General features: G+C 54.3%; 1 protein-coding gene across 1 annotated transcript in view; it reads right to left on the bottom strand.

Annotated features, from left to right (window-relative positions):
* GNB1L (G protein subunit beta 1 like) overlaps positions 1-19,579 on the bottom strand; it is a 60,015-nt gene that overhangs the window by 11,912 nt on the left and 28,524 nt on the right. The window contains exons 4-6 of the mRNA XM_047827784.1: positions 14,755-14,917; positions 10,561-10,659; positions 5,720-5,935 (exon numbers count right to left, since the gene is read on the bottom strand). Coding sequence (XP_047683740.1) covers positions 5,720-5,935; positions 10,561-10,659; positions 14,755-14,917 — 478 coding nt within the window. The remainder of the gene's footprint in view (positions 1-5,719; positions 5,936-10,560; positions 10,660-14,754; positions 14,918-19,579) is intronic.

Here is a 19,579-nt window from a genome sequence, read left to right as displayed (position 1 = left end):
GAGCACTGATGAAGATGGTGACATCTCCCAACATGGGACACAGCTAGAGGGTCACAGACAGACTTCAGCTGCTGTGGGGAATGGATGGCAGAGAATGAATGGGCTCCATACCCAGTTCAAGTCAGAGAAACAGACCAAGCTCAGAGAACACCGTATGAAAAAAGGGAAAGATCAGAGCAGAAATGAAACAGAAAAAGACTTTTAAAGATCAACAAAGAGGAGTGCCTGGAAGGCTCAGTCAGTTAACCATCCGACTTCAGCTCAGGTCATGATCTCATGGTTGGTGAGTTTGAGCCCCGCATCGGGCTCTCTGCAGTCAGCACAGAGCCTGAAGCCTGTTTCAGATTCTGTGTCTCCCTCTCTCTCTGCCCCTCCCCTGCTCATGCTCTGCCTCTCTCAAAAATAAACACTTAAAAAAATTAAAAAGAATTAAAAGGAAAACACGTAAAGATCAACAAAGATAAGATTGATAAAGGATAAAAATGGAACAGTTTTGTAAATATAGCAGAAATCTAAACAATCGTTACAAATAAAAAAGGCAGTATGAAAATACCTTGGAGGTTTTTATGCTCATAGACAAATTAGTTCAAGAAGAAAATCAAGCCTTCCTTGCAAAGAAAATGCCTGCCCCAGTGGGACCGGCCAAGAGTGACCCATGGCCACTCACAAAACTGACCTCCTGCCAACTTATCCAGAGATCAGGAGAGGAGGGGACGCCTGGCTCCAGACTCTAGGGCTCCTGATACTCCGACACCATAAGCAGAGTGGGGTAACAAGAGAGGGGGTGAAACAGTCTACTGAGAGACAGACAGATGGTCCTGAACAACTCCGGCCCAGCACCACAGTGCAGAAATGGTCATGCTATGTAGTGGGTTATTTTAGCACTATATAGTTGTTTTAATATTATAAAAACCAAAAACATGCAATATATTAAATTAACTGACTTGAGAAGAAAAGCCTTGAGTCTGACAGCTCAACATCCATTCACAATCCAGATTCTTTCCCCGCTAGGAGTAGAATGAGGATCTGATATGACGGGAACCTGCTAAAATGGGGTGTGTCATCCAACCCATGGCATGGCCAGGATCCTTGCCGCAGTCCCAGCCTCTACTTGGGATGTCCTGGGTTCCTAGCCAGTGCCATCAGCACATGGGCAGCTCTGCAGTGACCTGTCCAGGGACCTCCATGCCCACCCCGCATCTCCTGGTCAAGGGCCCCCTCCTGCTCTTCCAGGGCTCTGTCCAGTGCCTGGTTCTACAGTTCACGGACCGCAATTGCCAAGCCTGGCCTGCACTGGAGGACTGTGGGAGCCGAAGCCTCTGTGCAGGTGTGAGAAGGCAAATGCTATGTGTGTCCGCACGTGAGGGTGTGCATCTGCCTGAACCTCTCTCCATTCTCATGGACCAGACAGGGTGGCTGGGAATGAGGACTGATGACCATCACTGTCCCTCATACTTTGCTCTTCTGTGGACTTTGCCTTAAGCCAGTGGTTAGCTAGGGGATTCCTGGGCTCAGAGCCATGGACTCCCTGGAACCCACCTGGGGCCCTGCTTCCAGATTTCCTCCTTCATAGTCCATCTTCATGTGAATTTGTTAACAGGGGGAGTATTTCACAGAGAGATAAGGGCTGCTTTCAAGTTTGCTCTCTGCTGATGAACACCGAGAGTCCAGGACAAATGGAAGAGGAATGTGAGTTTCCAGAGAGGCCCCTGAACTGGGGTTCTTACACATTGGAAGCTGGGTGCAGGGCAGAGAACACCTTCCATGTCAGTGTTGCCACCTAGAAGGGGCTAAGACACCCAGTGCTGCCCACGGGGGCAGGAGTGACTCTGGCCCTGAGGCAGAAACACAAGGCAGGCTCCCTGGCAGGAATGAAGAGAAGCAACTGCAAAAGCTTTGATGGGGACCTAAACCAAATGAGGCCAGTCCCTGTCCCAGGCTTGTATTCCAGAGGAGGAGGAGGAAGAGGAGGAGGGTGGCCCAACAGGGACTGTTTGTGGTGATGGTGGCCAGAGCTTTGTTGGTTCTGCTATGTTCCTGAGATGCATATGGTGGGTTGGGTTGTGTCCACAATTTTCTTGGTCTCGGGGCCCTCCAGTCTCCTTCCTACCTGTCCCACATGACCTGCTGTTGATACTTTTGAGGAGAAGAAGGTCAGGGAGAAAGAGGGCAATGGCCACACAGCAGGACGGGAGGATGCCTGGCCAACCAGCTGCCGGTGCAATGCGGGGAAAGTGTGGTTGGTCTGATTCCTGGCCCAGGCTGCCTGGGGTTGGGGGGGGGGGGGGCCTTAATATTACTTAAAGGCCTAAAAATACTGCTGGCTGTAAATCAGTCCCTGCTTCAAGGCCATGGGCCCTGCCCAAGTGTGGGAGGAAGGAGCAGGTCTGCACACCACCTGTGTCTGACGACAGCCAAGGCCCAATCCCCTGGAGGCTGGAGGGAAAGCCACCTCTGGAAGGCAGGCGAGTGGCCCAGTGTCACCACGTGCTCCTGAGGCCATAGTGTCCGGATGAGAGTGGCTGAAGGCCCTTGGTCACTGCTGTGGCCCCTGGCCGCACCCATCCTGGATGAGGACCCTCTGGGAAGGATCCGTGGCCACTAGTGGCTCTCATAGCACATGACCTCAGGTGCCAGGAATGCGCACGCAGCAAAGCCGCCATCTGGTTCCCATTACCCACGCTCTGCTGCGGGAAACCTCATCTGCGTCTTTGCTCCCAGCGCCCGCCCGGGAGAGATTGATTTGGGCTCATTAGAGAGTCCAACAGCAGGCTGTGAGGTGAGGCACATCTGTGCCCACGTGGCTCAAGGACTAGGGCGGGCGGCCACATCGCAGGGCCAGCACGATGTGCTGAGGGCCCTGGGGCGAGGATGCCTGTGGATGCCCGTGGGTGCTGGCCCCTGATACTTCTTCCTCAGAGGCCTGTGCGTCACAACCTGAAAATTTCCAGGGCCTCTGGGGCCAACTCTGAAACTGATGTGCAGTTGTTTATGGGTGAGGCAGCCGTTTTTAGTGACTGTGCTCAGCAGGAGAAGCACTGTCCTCCTCCTTTGATGTGTACTACTGAGTGAGCCCCCCTAGCCTGGCGTAACACCATCAAGTAACCACCACGTCCATTCCACAATGCATGGCTCCCCTTCTGCTTTAACTTTCAAATTCATTAATAATCCCCTGTGCTTCAACTTTTCAATTCATCAGTATAATAAAAGTTCATCTCTGGACTGGAACATGCACCATAAATTTAAGTCTTAAGTTCCAGCAGCTGTTTCCCGAAAAAGCCAGCAGAAACCAGGCAGATCTGGGCCAGGTCAGCAGAAGGGGACCCTTCCAGAGGTCCAGGGGCTTGGGGCGGGGTTCTCAGGGAAGCCACTTGAGTCTTCAGCTCTTTGCAAGGTCAAGGCTCATGAAGGTCAAGCCACAACAGGATGGAGCACAGGACCCCACAGTGGGAAGATGGGGGCACTGCCTGGTCCCCACCAGGCTCGAGGCAGAGAGAAGGGTATGAAGGAGAACTCCACTGCCCACCTGGCTGGGCTTGACACCAAGCAAGGTGACCTCCACTGCTGAGGACATGAAGACCCAGCACCAGAGTGGCTCTGCCCCATTCTTAAAGATGACAGCCGGGGTGCCTGAGTGTCTCAGTCGGTTAACTAACTCTGGTTTTTTGCTCAGGTGGTAATCTCACGGTTCATGAACTTGAGCCCTGAGTTGGACTCTGTGTTGACAGTGTGGAGCCTACTTGGGATTCTCTCTCTCTTTCTCTCTATCTCTCTCTGCCCTCCGTGCACTCACACGCTCCTCTCACTCTCAAACTTTAAAAAAAAAAAAAGATGACAGTCATCATGAAGCCATCATGAAGACATTCATTCCCATCCCCACCCAAGTCCACAATTTCAATGCCTTGGGACCCTCCTACCAGGATGGAGGCATGAGAAACTTGGTCCTTGACAGCCAGCTCGGGCCCCATTTGGAGGCTTGTCTAACCCTGCTTCCTGCAGGGCCTCCGTGGACTCTCTGAGACAACATAAGGACAGAGGACAGATGGGTAGCTGGCTTTACAACAAGTCAGCCATGTGCTGACACAAGCCGGTATGCTGACACAAGCCGGTCTGCTGGAGAGGAGTAATGCCAAGGAAGCATGAATGTGTGCCCTGTCCCCAAATGTGACATGTGACCCCCCCCTTTCCCCTTTCTCTGGGCTCTGGCTGGCTGTTCCCCATCCTCGGGTCCCTGCTCAGGTCCCACCTGGAGAGATACCAGGACAGCATGTACAGTTCCAGCCCTGCTGCTCCTAGCTCTGATTTTCACCTCTGTTCTCTGATGGGACCACTCTTTTTAGGATGCCAGTTCCAACTCCAGCTTGGACATGAAAGGCCCCTCCCAGGTCCCACTCTGCTTGACTTCAGTGTTCCATCCTCGGGTCTCTCTATTATGGAGAATGGCCATTACCATTCTCTCTAGTACCCTCTCACCTCGCTCGTTCTCAGTTTCCCTTTCCCTCAGGACTTCTCACCCACCATGTGAAACCCCTTCCCCTGCTGTCCTCACTCTGTCCTGCCTTTGGGATGATCTGGTGGCCATGTCCCACCCCTGGGTTGCACCCAGGACCCATGATACCTGCTAGGCACTGCAGTGTTGTGCCCTGATTTTCCTCAGGGGCCCACCCCTCTGCCCCAACTCATGTGCCTCAGGGGCTCGTTGGCCACTGCCCAGGGCCTCTTCCTCTGGCTGTGGGGGCCTGGGCTGGGCAAGTGTGAGGTGAGGCAGGCTTGCCAGGCTGTGGACAAGGCTCTCCCATCTGAAGAGGGGCCCTAAGGAATGCCTTCATCCTCTGCCTCCTGTCTCCACCAAGCTACTGCAGAAGAGGACAAACATGATCTCTAGTACTCTAGTGATAGCACCCAGGTGAGGCCAGGAGCCAAGCCTGCTGCTGCTTCTGCTGGCAGTCTCCCTGAGCGCCACACATCTCCCATGCAGGGCTCTGTTCCCCCACCAGACCTGGGTTTACGTCACTGCACTTCCATGCAGCTTCCACTCGCAGCCCCCCGGGACCTGCCCTAGTGTGAGGCTTCCCGCCCGCCCTCCCCCCCATTCTACCCCCCAGGTTCCAAACAGGGCTGAGCGTGCAGGCTGGGCCACCACATGCTGAGCACCAGCCACAGGCCCAGACCTGGTCTCCCGGTGCTCCACGAGTCATGTGGGAAGGGAAAGTCCAGTGAGACATTATGGGAAGGTTTTCAGCACCGCCCCGCTCCGCCTTGAGGCCTCACACCCCTTCCTGGCTGTGGCCTCTGCCGTGAGGAATGGCTTCCCTGGGGTTGGCTTACAGACTGCCCCGGGGGCGTGACTCCGTGGATTTCTCCACACTGGGTCGGTTTTTGTTGATTAATCAATTCCTTACTGACCGAATTCCTCTGAGGTTTTGCAAATGGGCTTGCCTACTCCTGGACTCTACATGCCTTTTCTCTAGATGGACAAGACGTGACTGCTTTTAACCCAAGGTCTGAGAGAAACCCAAACCATGTGAACGGTTCACAAACGCCCACGCCCCCTTCTTCCTGCGCCGGCCCCGCGGACAGGCTGGCCTGCACCCCGCCTCGCAGTGATTAATTAGCCAGGGATCTGCAACAACTCCTCTTCATGCCTAAATATTGTTTCAGCCTATCAGACTGTTAGTGCAAAGCAGGATAAATGACACTTCGGGTCTGGCGCACTGACCTGCAGGGCCTGCTGCTCATCCAGGCTCCAGACAGCCAGCGCCTTCTCCGCAGAGCCCGAGACGCCCCTGGCCTTTTGGGAGTCAAAGTCAAAGCCCATGACGGGCTCTGTGTGGCAGGCGACACGGCTGCACACCTTCCGCTCAGAGACGTCCCACAGGGCCACTGATCCGTCCTCATAGCCGGCCAGGAGGAGTGGGCGGGGACTGGACTCGGCCTGCGGGGACAGCACAGCAGTCAGCTCCCAAAAGGTCCTGGTATGTTTTGGGGGAGAAGGGGCTCCAGAGATGGGTGAGCTCCCCCACTGGGCCTTGGGGGTGGCCCAGCCGGGGAGCTGTTTCCCGTGTTCCCCACACCGGCAGTAACAGTTCGGAGGTTCTGCATGCCACCCTGATGGCCGGCACCATTGGCACAAAGCTGGCACGGGCTGGTGCTGGGGCACCCCGAGGACTCACCCTGGGGGAGGGGGGGGACAGAGCCTGGGATAGCCCAGCACGGCCCCCGCCTCACACTGCCACGCCACTGCTCGCCAGCCCGGGTGCTGCCGCTTCTTCATGTCTCCTTTCTGCAGGCTGAGACTTGTGGCCACCCCTTCGTGAGGCGGTCACCTGTCTAGAACTGCCAGCCAAAGGAAATCGTGAGCTCCATCTCAATGAAAAATGAACTTTCTGTGCTTTGTCAACGTCGCCGCGGAAGCCCCCCACCCCCCAGGCCTGGTGAGTCGCCAGGGCGCTGACTGGTGTGAGCCGAGCTCTGCCGGCCCTGAGCTATTGTGATGAATGAGGACGCGGGTCAGAGGGCTCCGCACCCTGGGCAGACGCCTCGTTTATCTAGCCTCGGCAACAACTCCAGGGGAGCACCGCGGGACTCCATGTCACCCCAGCACTGAGAGCAGCAGCCCCATGCTTGGTGCCCAGTCTCCAGCACAGGCGCCCAGGTTGCTCCTGGGACAAAGCACACGCCAGCCGATGCCTTTTGCTCTTCACTCATCTCTGCACTTCCTGCTAAGCTGCCTGGGGTTGGTGTCACTCAAGTGTCAGAAATAACTGAGCACATCCCTTCCCCAGTGAATTTTCCAAGGGCCAGGAGCTCAACTGAGCCTTAGGGAACTCTGACTAGGCTTGGCCCCCAGCCCCTGGATGGTCAGTGGTGAGGATGGGGCCTTAGGGGCTGGTCAGAGAGAGGCTGCCTCCTGCATCACCTGCAACCTCCAGGATGGTCTACTGCAGGTCTCAAGGCTGGTGGTGAGCAGAGTGCCTGGGCCTCACTGGTCGTGGGCCGACAAGGCCATGGAGGCCCTCCTTGTCCACCTGCTGGAGCTCCTTTTTACTGAGCTGCACGGGTGCTTCTATCTGCCCAGAGGGGCTCTGGGCCTGGATGCTGTACGCACCACACAGAGTGCCTCTCCACATTTAGGAGTGCTCAGAAAGGACAGGCTTGTGCAGCTAAGTAAGGTAACTGGGGTTAGCCAGAAGGCACGAGGACTTGTGTCTAACGAGTGGATACTACAACCTCAACACACGGAAACAAGGCTTTCTCCGTGTATCAGAAGGGGAAACTGAGGCTTCAGGGTGTGCTGTATGTCACTGGGGCCCTGGTTAGTGATGGGAGCCAGGGGGAGTCTGACACAGCCACTAAGACTTGCACACAGCACAGTGAATCCTCCCAGGCCGGAGCTAGTCTGGAGGACACCTCCTACATTTCCTCGGAAATGGCTTATACATTTTTTCTGATGATAATACATGTTCGTACAAACAAAACCAGAAAGGCTTCCTAGTTTCACTTAGCCTGGGGCAGCCTGTGCTCCTCCCTGGGGCCTCTTGCATGGTGACTGCCTCCTGGCAGGCCCGACTGGGCAAGCAGTCAGGATATGGGCCCTGTGACCATGAACCCTGTGTGTGCACAGCATCTGGTGATGCCTGCCATGCAGGGGCCAAGGCTGGGAGCAGCTAAGCGTGGTCACTGGTTCCGTCTAACCTCCCGTGCAAAGCCATGACAGTGTTGGTGTACTTTCCCTGTAGTTTTAAAATGGAGAAAAGCTCCATTTTGTTATCTTTGAAGTCAACTGATTGGAACTTATTTGTGAGGTATAAAATTGTTTACACCACTTTTCTCCCAAGGATGGACAGACTACTTTAAGAAGCGGTCAGGCCCTCTGCTCTGGCATCCCCCTTTCAGGTAGCTGTACCTCCCCAGGCAGGGCCTCCCCTCATGAGCAGCCATATATATCTGGACTCAAGGAAGGGTGACAGCCAGGTGAGAACAGCCCAATGCTCTGCATGCCAACCAGGAACTCATGCCAACCTCCTAGACCAGATCTGCTGGACCCCACCCCACAGGCCAGGTCTGAGGAACTTACCTGGGGCCCACTTGGGTCTGTTCCCCTCAGGGCAGTGATCTGTCTTGTTGCCTGCTTTCCATCCACCCTGCTTCAGCCCAGTCTGCTCCTCCCCCAGGGATCTGCCACCCTCTGATCCCCTGGGTACATTCTTCCCTCATCTGGGGCTCCTCCCAGTGCCAACACATTGGCTTTGGTCTGTCTCTGTAGCTCAAGTCCACATGATGCCTGTGGTTTCTGGGTTCTGAGCATCCCAGCTAGTTCAGGGGCAGCATGCTACTCACCCACCTATCAAGGTACCACAGGGGGTCCAGATCAGAAGCCAGACTGACCTGCAGCGACTCACCTTGTTGTTGCCAAGGGTGACCAAATGCTGAGCTCCAGCCCTGATGGCTGCCGCCACCCCCCCCCCCCCCCCCCCCCCCCCCCCCGTGCTGCAGGGCCCCTGTGGCCCCCAGGGACAGACACCACAGGCAGGACAGTGGTCTCATGTCCTCCGGCCTTTGGTGACAGGTTGCTCTCCACAGGACGAGGACCTGAAGTTTCTAAAAGGACTTGCTTTGTGTCCTGTCCTATCCTGTGCTGACTGGGTGGGACTCCAGTGGGCTGGGCAGGCCATGCCTACGGTACCTCCTGGGACCAGTCCTGTGGGAAGCTCCCAGCTCACTGGAGGGATGCCTAGGCCCAGGGGTTGGGAGCCTCTTAGAGCTACTGTGATGGATATTCCTGATCTTTTGTATGATGATCATCCTAACAATACAAGTCAACAGCTTTAAAAAGCAAAACAAGAATACATCTGAATGTTTCAGTGAAAAATATGTCAGGCCATTCTGCCACACTCAGATTAATAAATTACAACCTGGGCCTTCAGGTTTGGAGAGGGAAAAAAAAAGGACCTTTCAAATTAGTGTTGACTTTTTTTTTTTTTTTAAAACAGAATGCCCTGCGTTGGATCTGTATCAACTAACAAAAACTCGATTTGTCCTTCTGTCAACTATATTAATTACCTTAACAAGTTTGTACATCCCATTTCTACACATTTTTCTGCTGGAATTTTTACATGATTACACAATGGCAGTGCTTCCAGGGCGTGGAATATGAGCGGATGCAGCCAGGATGTCCTCCCTAGGACCTGTGAGCACCACGCCAGGGCCCAAGGCGTCACGGCCTCGGGGTGTTCCCCACCATATACCAGCCGATGCCAGGAGCTCTGTCATTCAGGCAGGCCTCTTGGAGCCCCCACAAACTCAGCTCCCCGTGGGCTTCTTTCTGAGAGATACAGCAGCAGCAGGACACCACAGGATCAGCTTGTCAGAGATTTCCAACTGGAAACAAATTCCAACTGGAATGTTCTCAGATAAGAAATTGCAAGGGGAAACCAATGGCAAGAAAGAGCAGGTCCCTGGAGGGTCAAAAAGCTTGAGGCAGGGTCTCTGGGGTGCCTGGCCCCCTGGGTCCTATTGGTCCCACAGACACCTCCAAACTGCCCAACCCCATCTTATGAAAAGTTCAAATGAGCAGTGAGGCACGAGGCAGGAAATCACCTCCTCCTGATCTCAGGCAGGCTCAGGGTGGCTTCTCAGAAGGTGCTGCTGAACTGAACAGAGCTGGGAAAGTGCCTATAAACTGCACTCCCAGGCAAGCACTGGTCAATGACCTATTCACCACGGTTTCTACCATGGCCAAGATACTGCCTGGGTTCTTTCCAAGTGAGCACACCAGACCATTTGCTTTGCTGCCCCAAACACTAGCAGCCATGAGGAGCAGAAACACACACTTTGAGCCACTACTGACCCCTGTGGGGGAGAGGAGGCTGTGCCTTGAGAAGAAATGAGGCCTCTGGTAGAGGTAAGTGGGTGGCCCCAGGAGGAATCCTCCCAGGCCTCAGGCTTGGAGCTCAAGCCAAAACCAGCACTCAGGCTTGCGACCTACTCCCCGGCCCCAGGCTTCGGCTGCCAGCCCCAGGAGATGCCTCTGGACTCTCTCTAATCAGAATAGTCAAGAAACAAGGAAACGGCTTAGACAATCAGAAACGCCAAGTGTGGCTGCAGGCAAAGACAACGTGTTAAGCCCACTCTTGCCTCTATGAGGCAAAGAAGTAACACAAAGTAATCCCAAGCAGAGCAGGGGCCAGGCAGGCTTGCAGGGTTAGCCAGCACTTCCCTCCTAACCCCGTGCACAGTTGCAGGGCTGCGGACTGGTGTGCAGAGAGGAGCGGAGCTTAGCTGACCCAGCTGTCCCTCCTCACCGCATGGGCAGGGGGGCACCCTGTGGAGGACAGCACAAGCTAGGCCTATCCTGGGCAGTTTGCACGAGTAGCAGCAGCGGCAGGAGGACAACAGGAGCTGGCTGGGATACCGAGGCTGCGGAAGGCAGTGTGTACATGTATTCCCAGGGGGCTAATTGTCCTTTGGTTTGACGATAAACCAAATCCTGAATGGGGCATGATTCACGGCCCGGAAGGCGTGGCTGGCAGGGCGTGGTTGGCGTGCGCTGGGCCTTACCTGCCACAGCTCCAGGCACATGGGCATGCCCGGCTTGGCATCTGCCTCCGGCTTCAGGGTGCACACTGACGTCTTGGATGGCATCTCCAGAATCTGAACCTGACAGTAAGAAAACAAGTTGATTTGGGCTGGCGCCAAGTCGAGCCTGTGCTATACAAACAAGAGACTTTTAAGGCGATTAGCCAAGGCTGCTGCGAGTTTCTGTCTGCTCCCCATAGGAACCTGGGAGCCGAGCCTCCTAATTAGGCCGCACAGGCTCGTGGGCTTGGGCACTGCCGGGTGTTGCAAAACTCACGCGTCATTCCTGAGTGACCGGCATGTCCCTCTAACCAGCATCACCACCTGGCAGCCGCCTCCGGCCTCTCCCGATTTTACCTTTTCACTGAGTGGGAGGCTTGCTCGGCACTGACTCAGTTTGCCCATTCGCCTGATCTCTGCTTCCTTCTCTTTCCTGGTGTGGGTTTTCATGTGAACAACTCTGAACCATCACAGGAGCATCAAACGGTTTACAGAAGTTCCCTGTGTAGGGAACATGTGGAGACCACCAGTAAGCCTAGGAAATGAACATGGTGTGCACCAGTGGGAACTCTATTTGGAGCCTGGCTGTTCCCAGCACCCCTCACCTCTATACTGGGCATCACAGTGGTGTTTTGTGTCACCAGGCCCTCCTGCGCCTGGGCTGGAAGGTGTGCCTTTTTGGTCCACATAGCCAGGTCATACTCAGGCCCTGGCTCACCACTGACCTGACATGGGCCAGACTCTGCCCCACACCATCTGGAGGGGACAGCTGCAGCCACAAGGAGCAGGCTTGGGTGCTAGAGTACCACAGACCAGAATTGGGTCCCCAGCCATCTGCATCCCTAGTGTCTCACCTCCCTCATCCACCACACAGGGACAATGACGCCCCCTCCTGTGGTGCTTGGAAGTGGAGGGGATTCTGTGCAACGTAGGTCCACCACTCCATGGTGGGGAGGCTCCACTGTACAGATAATGTCACGACAACGTGCAGTCATCACGGAGTCACACATAATACCTTGTCAACAAGAGGATATCCTCCGGTTTACAGATGAAGAATCTGAGGTGCAGAGGGGTTAGGGGCGTTGAAAGGACAGGTGGCCTGCTCTCTGATGCCTAGTGAACTGGAGGTGTATGGGTCTGGGCTGGGCTGCTTCACTAAGCCACAAGGGAGAATGAGCCCAGGGTCTGGGATTAAGTCACGAGTATGAATTCCAGATCTGCTACATGCATGCTGGGTCCATGCAAGGGGACACCACAGGCAGGGCAGAAAGCCAGTGGTACAGCCTGGTACTCTCAGCTGCAGGCCCATGTGGGGGTGCCACCCCCACAGGCTGAGGCTGTGGGTACCTTTTGGGCAGGGCTCTCGCCAGAGGCCCACACTGTATCCTAACATACAGGTTCCCCCACCCTCTGCAGGATCAGTGTTGCGCCTGCAGGATCGGTGTCCATGCCAGCCACTGTAGCCCTCACTGCCCACAAAAGAGACACAAAAGACTCTAAGTGATGTGAGAGGTTATTACTGTCGTGAAATAAGAGGATGCTAGAAGGAGACCCCTGGAACAGCAAAGATGCTCAGGGAGAAGCTCTAGCAAAATGGAAACAAATACAAGAAAGAAGTTGCACGGGGTGCCTGGGTGGCTCAGCCAGTTAAATGTCCAACTCTGGATTTCAGCTCAGGGCATGATCTCACAGTTTGTAGGTTCAGGCTCTGTGTTAGGCTCTGCACGGACAGTTTCAGGGCCTGCTTGGGATTCTCTCTCTCCCCGTCTCCGTCTTCACCTCCCCAGCTCTCTCTCTCTCTCTCAAAATAAATGGAGGAAGCAGAAGTCACCGGACACACAGCCTGCACAGGCCTGCACTCTGGATGGCCTGGCATAAGAGCCCACAGGTACAGTGAGGGATGGCCTATCCCAATTTGTGGGCCCAGGAAGACTCCTCTGGTGGCAGAGTGGAGGGGCATGAAGATAAGGGGATCAGGTAGCGGTGAGTCACCCAGCAAGCCTGCTCTAAGAGGAAAGGGAGAAAACCAGGATAGCCCTGAAGCCTGAGCTAGGTGCTATGGAAAGAAGTGTGAGTGGCAGAACCCACAGCCACATCCCGGGTGCAGGGGACCAAGGAGCCCAGGACCTGAGGACCAGGGCAGGCCCAGGGGCCTCCGTGATTCTGAAGTGGAGCTCTGGGCTCTGGCAAAAGCCTGGAGGATGCCTGTGCCCAGAGCCTCCTACAGACACCAGTGTGCTTTCCATCTGGCACTCAACTGCAACTTTTATTTCCAGAAGGTAAAATGTTTGGTTTGGGCAAGTGTGGCCACCCAGACGGCCAAGCGGGGTGGGAGCACGTCCTCCCCAGGCATTGTCTGGGCATAGGCCAATGATACTTTTCCAGACAGATTCAGTCCAGGCAGATTCCATGTGGGAACATGGAAAACAACTATTTTCCCAGAATATACGAGGTCCCCAAACTGGCTGTTCCTGAAAAACATAGATGCCTCCTGCACTGACAAATGGAGAACCAGCAAGTCAGTTAAAAACAGCATCAAGCTGGGGCACCTGGGTGGCTCAGTCGGTTGAGCGTCTGACTTCGGCTCAGGTCATGATCTCACGGTCCGTGAGTTCAAGCCCTGCATCAGGATCTGTGCTGACAGCTCAGAGCCTGGAGCCTGCTTCAGATTCTGTGTCTCCTGCTCTCTGCCCCTCCCCCGCTCATGCTGTGTCTCTCTGTCAAAAATAAATAAAACTTAAAAACAAAAACAAAAACAGCATCAAGCAGGAGATGCAGGGTCTCAGGGGCCAGGCCCGGTAGAGGGACAAGCAGCCAGGAAGACTTGGGGTGGCTGAGAAGTGGAGGACAGCCTAGGGTACCCCCTACCTGAGCAGGAAGGGCTGGCTCAGCCCGGGCTGGGTTCTGAAGTGCGCAGCACATGAGCAAGGCTTGGCGCTGCCTGGCCCCGGCTGTCCGGGAGGAAGCACAGCCCTCTCTTTTCACATTAATAAAACTTTTAACAGGTTTTTGGCAAATTGGCAAGAAAAGTGTATGTAGCTCCTAATTGGTGATTTAAACGCAATCATGAACAAATAAATGCCTGTTCCTATCTCATTATTTATGAACTGAATCTGCTTTAAGACAAACGAGTCTTCTTGGGTGGGGGCCAAACCTCACTGTGTGCACGCGGCCTCGGGTCCCTGCGCAGCGCTGCCTGCTGCACTGCCTCTTGGGGCCAGCAGGGGACAAGGAGCCAGGAGGCTCCCTCCCCTTGTACGTGTGTGCACACCCCAGCCCTCCCTGCCCATACTCAGAGCCCCTGACCCCCTACACTCGGCCCGGCCCTTGAGCAGCCATGCCCCAACACTCACCAGGCCTGTCTGGTTGCTGCTTCTGGGTTTTTTCTTCAATTTCCTTTCAGCTCCCCAAAAGCTGGCACCTCCACCCGTACCCACATCTTCCACCTTACCCTCCCACCCTTGCATCCCACCATCTGTTCCCATGTCCTGGCATTGCTTCCCATGGTGGGCTCTGCCTCTTCTGCCTCTGGGGGTGTGGACATGCTGTCTAGCCTGCCCAGCTCCCTGTCACCAACTACTGCTAGCTGTTCTGGCTGGAGCCCCATATGATGGTGACTTCCACCCGAAGCCCCATTCCCTGAGTTCCTCTGCTCACCTGTGCCCTCTATACTGAGCTTACTGCCCTGGTACCAGTTTTTGCCCCCAGCATCCCACATCTGACTGAGGTCTCTCATGCCAGGACCCAGTTCAGCTCCCCGGAAGGCCGCCCTCCCCTGCTGCCCTGGCTCCAACGCCCAGACTTCCATAAGGCCTCAGTTTCTCTCCCACCACCTCCTGCTGGCCTGCCTGGGACATCCCCCCATGTGTGTCTCCTCCTAAGTCCTCTGAGGACCTGTCTGAGCAGTCTCTCCCCTGACATTCGCCCATCCCGTGCCATATGGTACTGGGTGCTGGGGCCTCCCTTCCTGACTCTCACCACTGGACACCTCACAGGAGGCCAGGTCAAGGCCCCTGGAGCTGTGATCCAGCAGACAGACCTAGACCCACCACTCTGTGGGGTTCTGTGGTGGGCACAGTGTTCCTGTAACAGGTGCTTAGGATGAGCATATGTGTTTAGGGAAACCAAGTGCCAGCAGCTTGTGGAGCCAGGGGCACCACATGGGCTGGTGCTCACCTCGTCACTGCCTCTCCCCGGCATGGCCAGCATCCAGTGCTTCTGACCCCTGGCCAGGACGGTGCTCCTGCAGAAGCCCATGCTCTCCAGGCGCATGGAGTCCACGACAGCGTTTCTGCCCTCCGCCAGGTCCCACAGGCACAGCTTCAGGTCCCGGCCCTGACTGCCAGACCAAGAGGAGACAGAACGTGAGCCTCCCAGGTGAGCAGAATGGGTGTCCCACCTGGACGAGCATGCCAGGGCCAGCCTGACGCCGAAGGCAGGCAGGGGACACTTTCCAGAGAGGGACCTAGAAGGCCTCAATTATCTGGCTGGGTAACTGCAGCCAAGGAAGGGCTTTGCATCCAAGATGCCTGATGCCTCACACATTCATGGGTCGTCCCAGGGGTGCACTACGAACCCAGGCCCAGGGAACCTCATGGCCCCTGCCCCAAGCCCAGCCTCCTGCGCCCTTTCTGCCACTCCCTATGCTGCCAAAGCATGAGTTCACCCTCTTCCTTCTGTTTGTGAATGAACTTTGACAACCCAGCAATCCCACCCTCACGAATTCTCCCAAGTGAATTTAAAACCTATATTCACATAAAAGCCCATACACAAATGTTTACAGAAGCTCTGTTCATAACTGCCCGAGCCAAACCAGAAACAACCCTTCAACAGGAGACTGAGAAACCAGTGACGCATCCACACCACAGAATTCCACTCAGCAACAGACAGGGACAAACTGGGGCGCATGCAACCACCTGTAGGAACATCTGCTAAGTGAGGGGAGCCAGAGCTTAAAGGCCACCTTCCGTACGATTCCCCTGGTGGGGCGTTCTCTGTGTGTGTGGCGGGGGGGAGCATGATGGCATGTGGAGGACTAGGGGTACCACCTACAGGGGGTGCACAGAGGCCCTGCAGCGTGCTGACCGCCCTGTGTGGCCCTGGGGTGGCCCTACGTGATTGTGGGCATCGTCAAGCCCACAGGACGAGTCCACAAAGAGCAGACTTCGGTGTGTACACATTTAGAAAACAGCCAGGGTGTCAGGGTCCCAAGACAAACTGCAGACTATGACAAATGTATGACACAATGTGACCAAGGGGAAGGGCACCCAGGAGCCGACCTGCGGGATGTTGGAGAAGTGTGTCGACTCGATACTGAAAAGTTAAAGGAAAAACACCTTTACAAAGACACAGGACTCTAGTTGTCAGTCTGTATCCTAACCCTCAAACGGCTCAGCCTTGGCACATAGCAGGGCTGCCCACCTGTCCTTGAGGCCTTCACAGCCACTGGTGGGTGACTCCCAAGCCCACCACCTTCTACAATTACAAGGTGCTATCCCACAGGAAGAACGGACTTTCGCCTCCCCATTGCTCTGGACTTACACATTCCTGTGTTACTCAGTGGGTTGTCATCTACACTTCTCATTATTTATTTTTGTGCTAAACCATCCTAGATCGGCCAATGGGACCCCCTTCAAGCTGGCTCAGAGTCCTTCTGACACGTGTCCATCAGTAAGATATTCCAGACCTAGTATCATTTCTCCAAGGGACCCTCGTTCCTTTCAGTGCAGAGAGATATTTGCAAACCAAGATCTGGATGCTGGTGTTGTTCACTGTTGTGAGGTGCTGCCGCCACCAGGCCCTCTCAGCAGACAGAGCCAGGAAATACACACACACACAGCTCACTCACACACGCAAACACCTCCCCACACACACAGACTCACACAGGCGAACATATTTCACACACGTACCTCACACATGCAAATACCTCATATACACACTCACACATGCAAAATACCTCATACACACACTCACACATGTGAAATAGCTCATACACATACTCACACATGCAAACATACCTCACATACACACAGACTCACACACGCAAACATACCTCACACACACTCACACATGCAAACATATCTCACACAGACTCATACATGCAAACATACCACACACACACATACACAGATTCACACATGCAAACATACCACACACATGCAAATACCTCACGTGCACACACACACATGCAAACATACCTCACACACACAGACTCACATATGCAAACATACCACATACACACACGCGTGCAAACATACCTCACACACACACACACCTCACACTCAGACTCACACGCAAACATACCTCACACACACACATGCAAACATATCTCACACACACACTCACACACACAAACATACCTCACACCCACCCACAGACTCACACACAAATGTACCACACACACACAGACTTGCACACGCAAACATACCTCACAGACACACACACATACACACACACACAAACATACCACACACACACAGTCACACATGCAAGCATACCACACACACACACACACATGCAAACATACCACACATACAGACTCACACGTGCAAACATACCTCACACACACAAACACGCACACTCACACATGCAAACATACACACACAAGAATTTCTGTATCTATCTTTGTGTATATATTTTCAAAATGCCACAAGTTCATGCTGATGCCCTGAGGCTTCTTCCTCCCCACCTCCTCCTTCTCAGGTTTGTGACTTCCTTCTCTGACCCATGAAAAATCTGCCTCCCATTTTTCCTCAAGATATTTACTGCCACGCTCCCCCAACAAGCTTGCTTGCATGATGCAGCCAGTCTCCCAACCTCCCCAGCCACTCTGAGACCTCGCCCCCATCACCCTGGTTCTCTGGCCACTGAGCATGCCACTCCAACATCCCTGCCTGGAAGCCACTCCCCACTACCTACTTCCTCAACTGCCCATGTCACTGAACTTGGAGGGGAAATAAGGGCAGGGAGGACAACACCACCGGGTATCCAGTTGGAGACAAAGAATGCTCATCCATACCGACAGGCAATTCCAAATGAAGTGTGGGCAAAAAGAAACAAGAGTGAAGCTCCAGCCATTAGGGAAAGATGGCAGATTTGATTCCATTTCAATGGCTAACTTCTGCTCATTAAAGACACCATTAAGTGAGTGCAAACTGTAAGCCACCATGTGGAGAAGTAACTGGTGATATAAAAATATCAACCATATCCAGAATATAAAAAGAACTCTCAGTAAGAAAAAGGTAGTCAATCCAATAAAGAAATGTGCATTTAAGGAAGACTTTGTCCCAGTGGCTAACGAACGCAAGAGGGCTGGCTCATTAAGTGGTCAGGAAAATGCAAATGAGGCCACACCAGAAGCTCCCAGGCCCCAGGGGGCAGTGGAAGGGTGGGATCACCTACTGCACTGGGGACAGCCTGCCACCTTCTGAGCAGCCCAACATGTGCACACCCTGTGGCCCGGACGGCCCACCTCTGGGTATAGGGTCCCACCTGCAGACACGGCACACCTGGCACCAGGAGACCCAGATGGGACTCTTTCTTTTTAAGATTTTTTTTCTTCTCTTTTCTTTTCTTTTTTTTTTTTTAAGTAGGCTCCATGCCCAGCATGGAGCCCAATGAGGGGCTTGTGCTCACACAACCCTGAGATCAAGACCTAAGCTGAGATCAAGAGTTGGACGCTTAACTGCCACCCAGGCACCCCAGATAGGAGCCTTCCTAAGTGTCATTCTCAGCCCCAAGTGGACAACCGAGATCTCTACTGACAGTAGAATGGTAAACAATCCACATCCAGTGGAATACCACACAGGAAAAAACCCACACAATGCACTGTGTAGCATGATGGTGGATCTCACAATGTAAAGCTGAATAGGAGAAGTCATATACAGAGGAAGCTGTTCTGTATGGCTCCATTTTTTTAAGTAGAGAAAAAATTAGACATGACGACTCCATGCATTTTGGAAATGCACATTCAGATGATACAGTGAGAATAAGGTGGAAGGGGCTGCCTCCCGAGGCCAGGAGCAGGGCAGACATCATGCCCGGCAGTGTTCTGTTTCCTGACTGGAGTGGTTACCCAGGTGTCCACTCTGTAATAACACAACGGTCTGTAAACATGTTATGTGCACTTTTCTCTAAGTATGCACAATTCGCAATGAAAAAGGGAGGAAACAAATCCACCCAGGTGGCTGTCACTGGCACAGGTGTGCTCTCAGGCACGCAGGCGGCACCTAACTCTCAGCCTGGCTCCCAGCTTTCTGTCCTCTGGCTTCCCCTTGACATGAAAGTGTACCTTCCTTTCTCAAGGGCCACTTTAGAGAGACTTGGCTCCAAACACAGCTGGGTGCACGGCCTCTAGTGCAACGTAAATGCACCTGGGCATTCCAAGTACCTGCACAGTCTGTGCTGTGGACCTCCTGACCCATGGGCCCCCTGCCCAGAGCAGGACCATCGCCGTGCCATCCAGGTTGGAAGGGGAGGTACCATCAACATTTATTCCCCACACAGCATCAGGCCAGCTCAGGGAGCAGAACTCAGGGCCAGGAGTTCCCTGAGAACAGCCCAAGGTATCTGGGCCCTGGAGGAGCAGGAGACCTCAAAGGGTCTAAGGCCTCAGCTGAAAACTCAAGAGGAATGTTTACAAATAGGAACTTCCAATGCAAGTAGGGTATTTGGACGCAACATCTATTCTGAGGATCAGGAAAGACCACAACTGTATGGAGGGCCTTCCCTACCAACTGGAGATGGGGGCCAGCTTGGCCAGGGAGGGGGCAAGGCGCCGCAACGGCCCTGCAAGCACATACATCCGGGGCCACTGCCCTTCTGGATACCTCCAGTCTGTCAGGCACCTGCAAGCCACCTTCAGGGTGGTGGGAACGGCATGTCTGGCACAAAAGTGCTTTGAAGATGGGCGGGGGCCTGACAAGCCTCCTCCTCTGGGGACTGGGAACCATGGTACCCAGATGTCTGGGCTCCAAATCTAGAGAAGGAACACAGACCTGCC

This window comes from Prionailurus viverrinus, chromosome D3 (genome assembly GCF_022837055.1).
Source record: "Prionailurus viverrinus isolate Anna chromosome D3, UM_Priviv_1.0, whole genome shotgun sequence".
Lineage (NCBI taxonomy): Eukaryota > Metazoa > Chordata > Mammalia > Carnivora > Felidae > Prionailurus > Prionailurus viverrinus.
The sequence above is the reverse complement of the archived record's forward strand: the minus strand, read 5'-3'. Positions and strand labels throughout refer to the sequence as shown.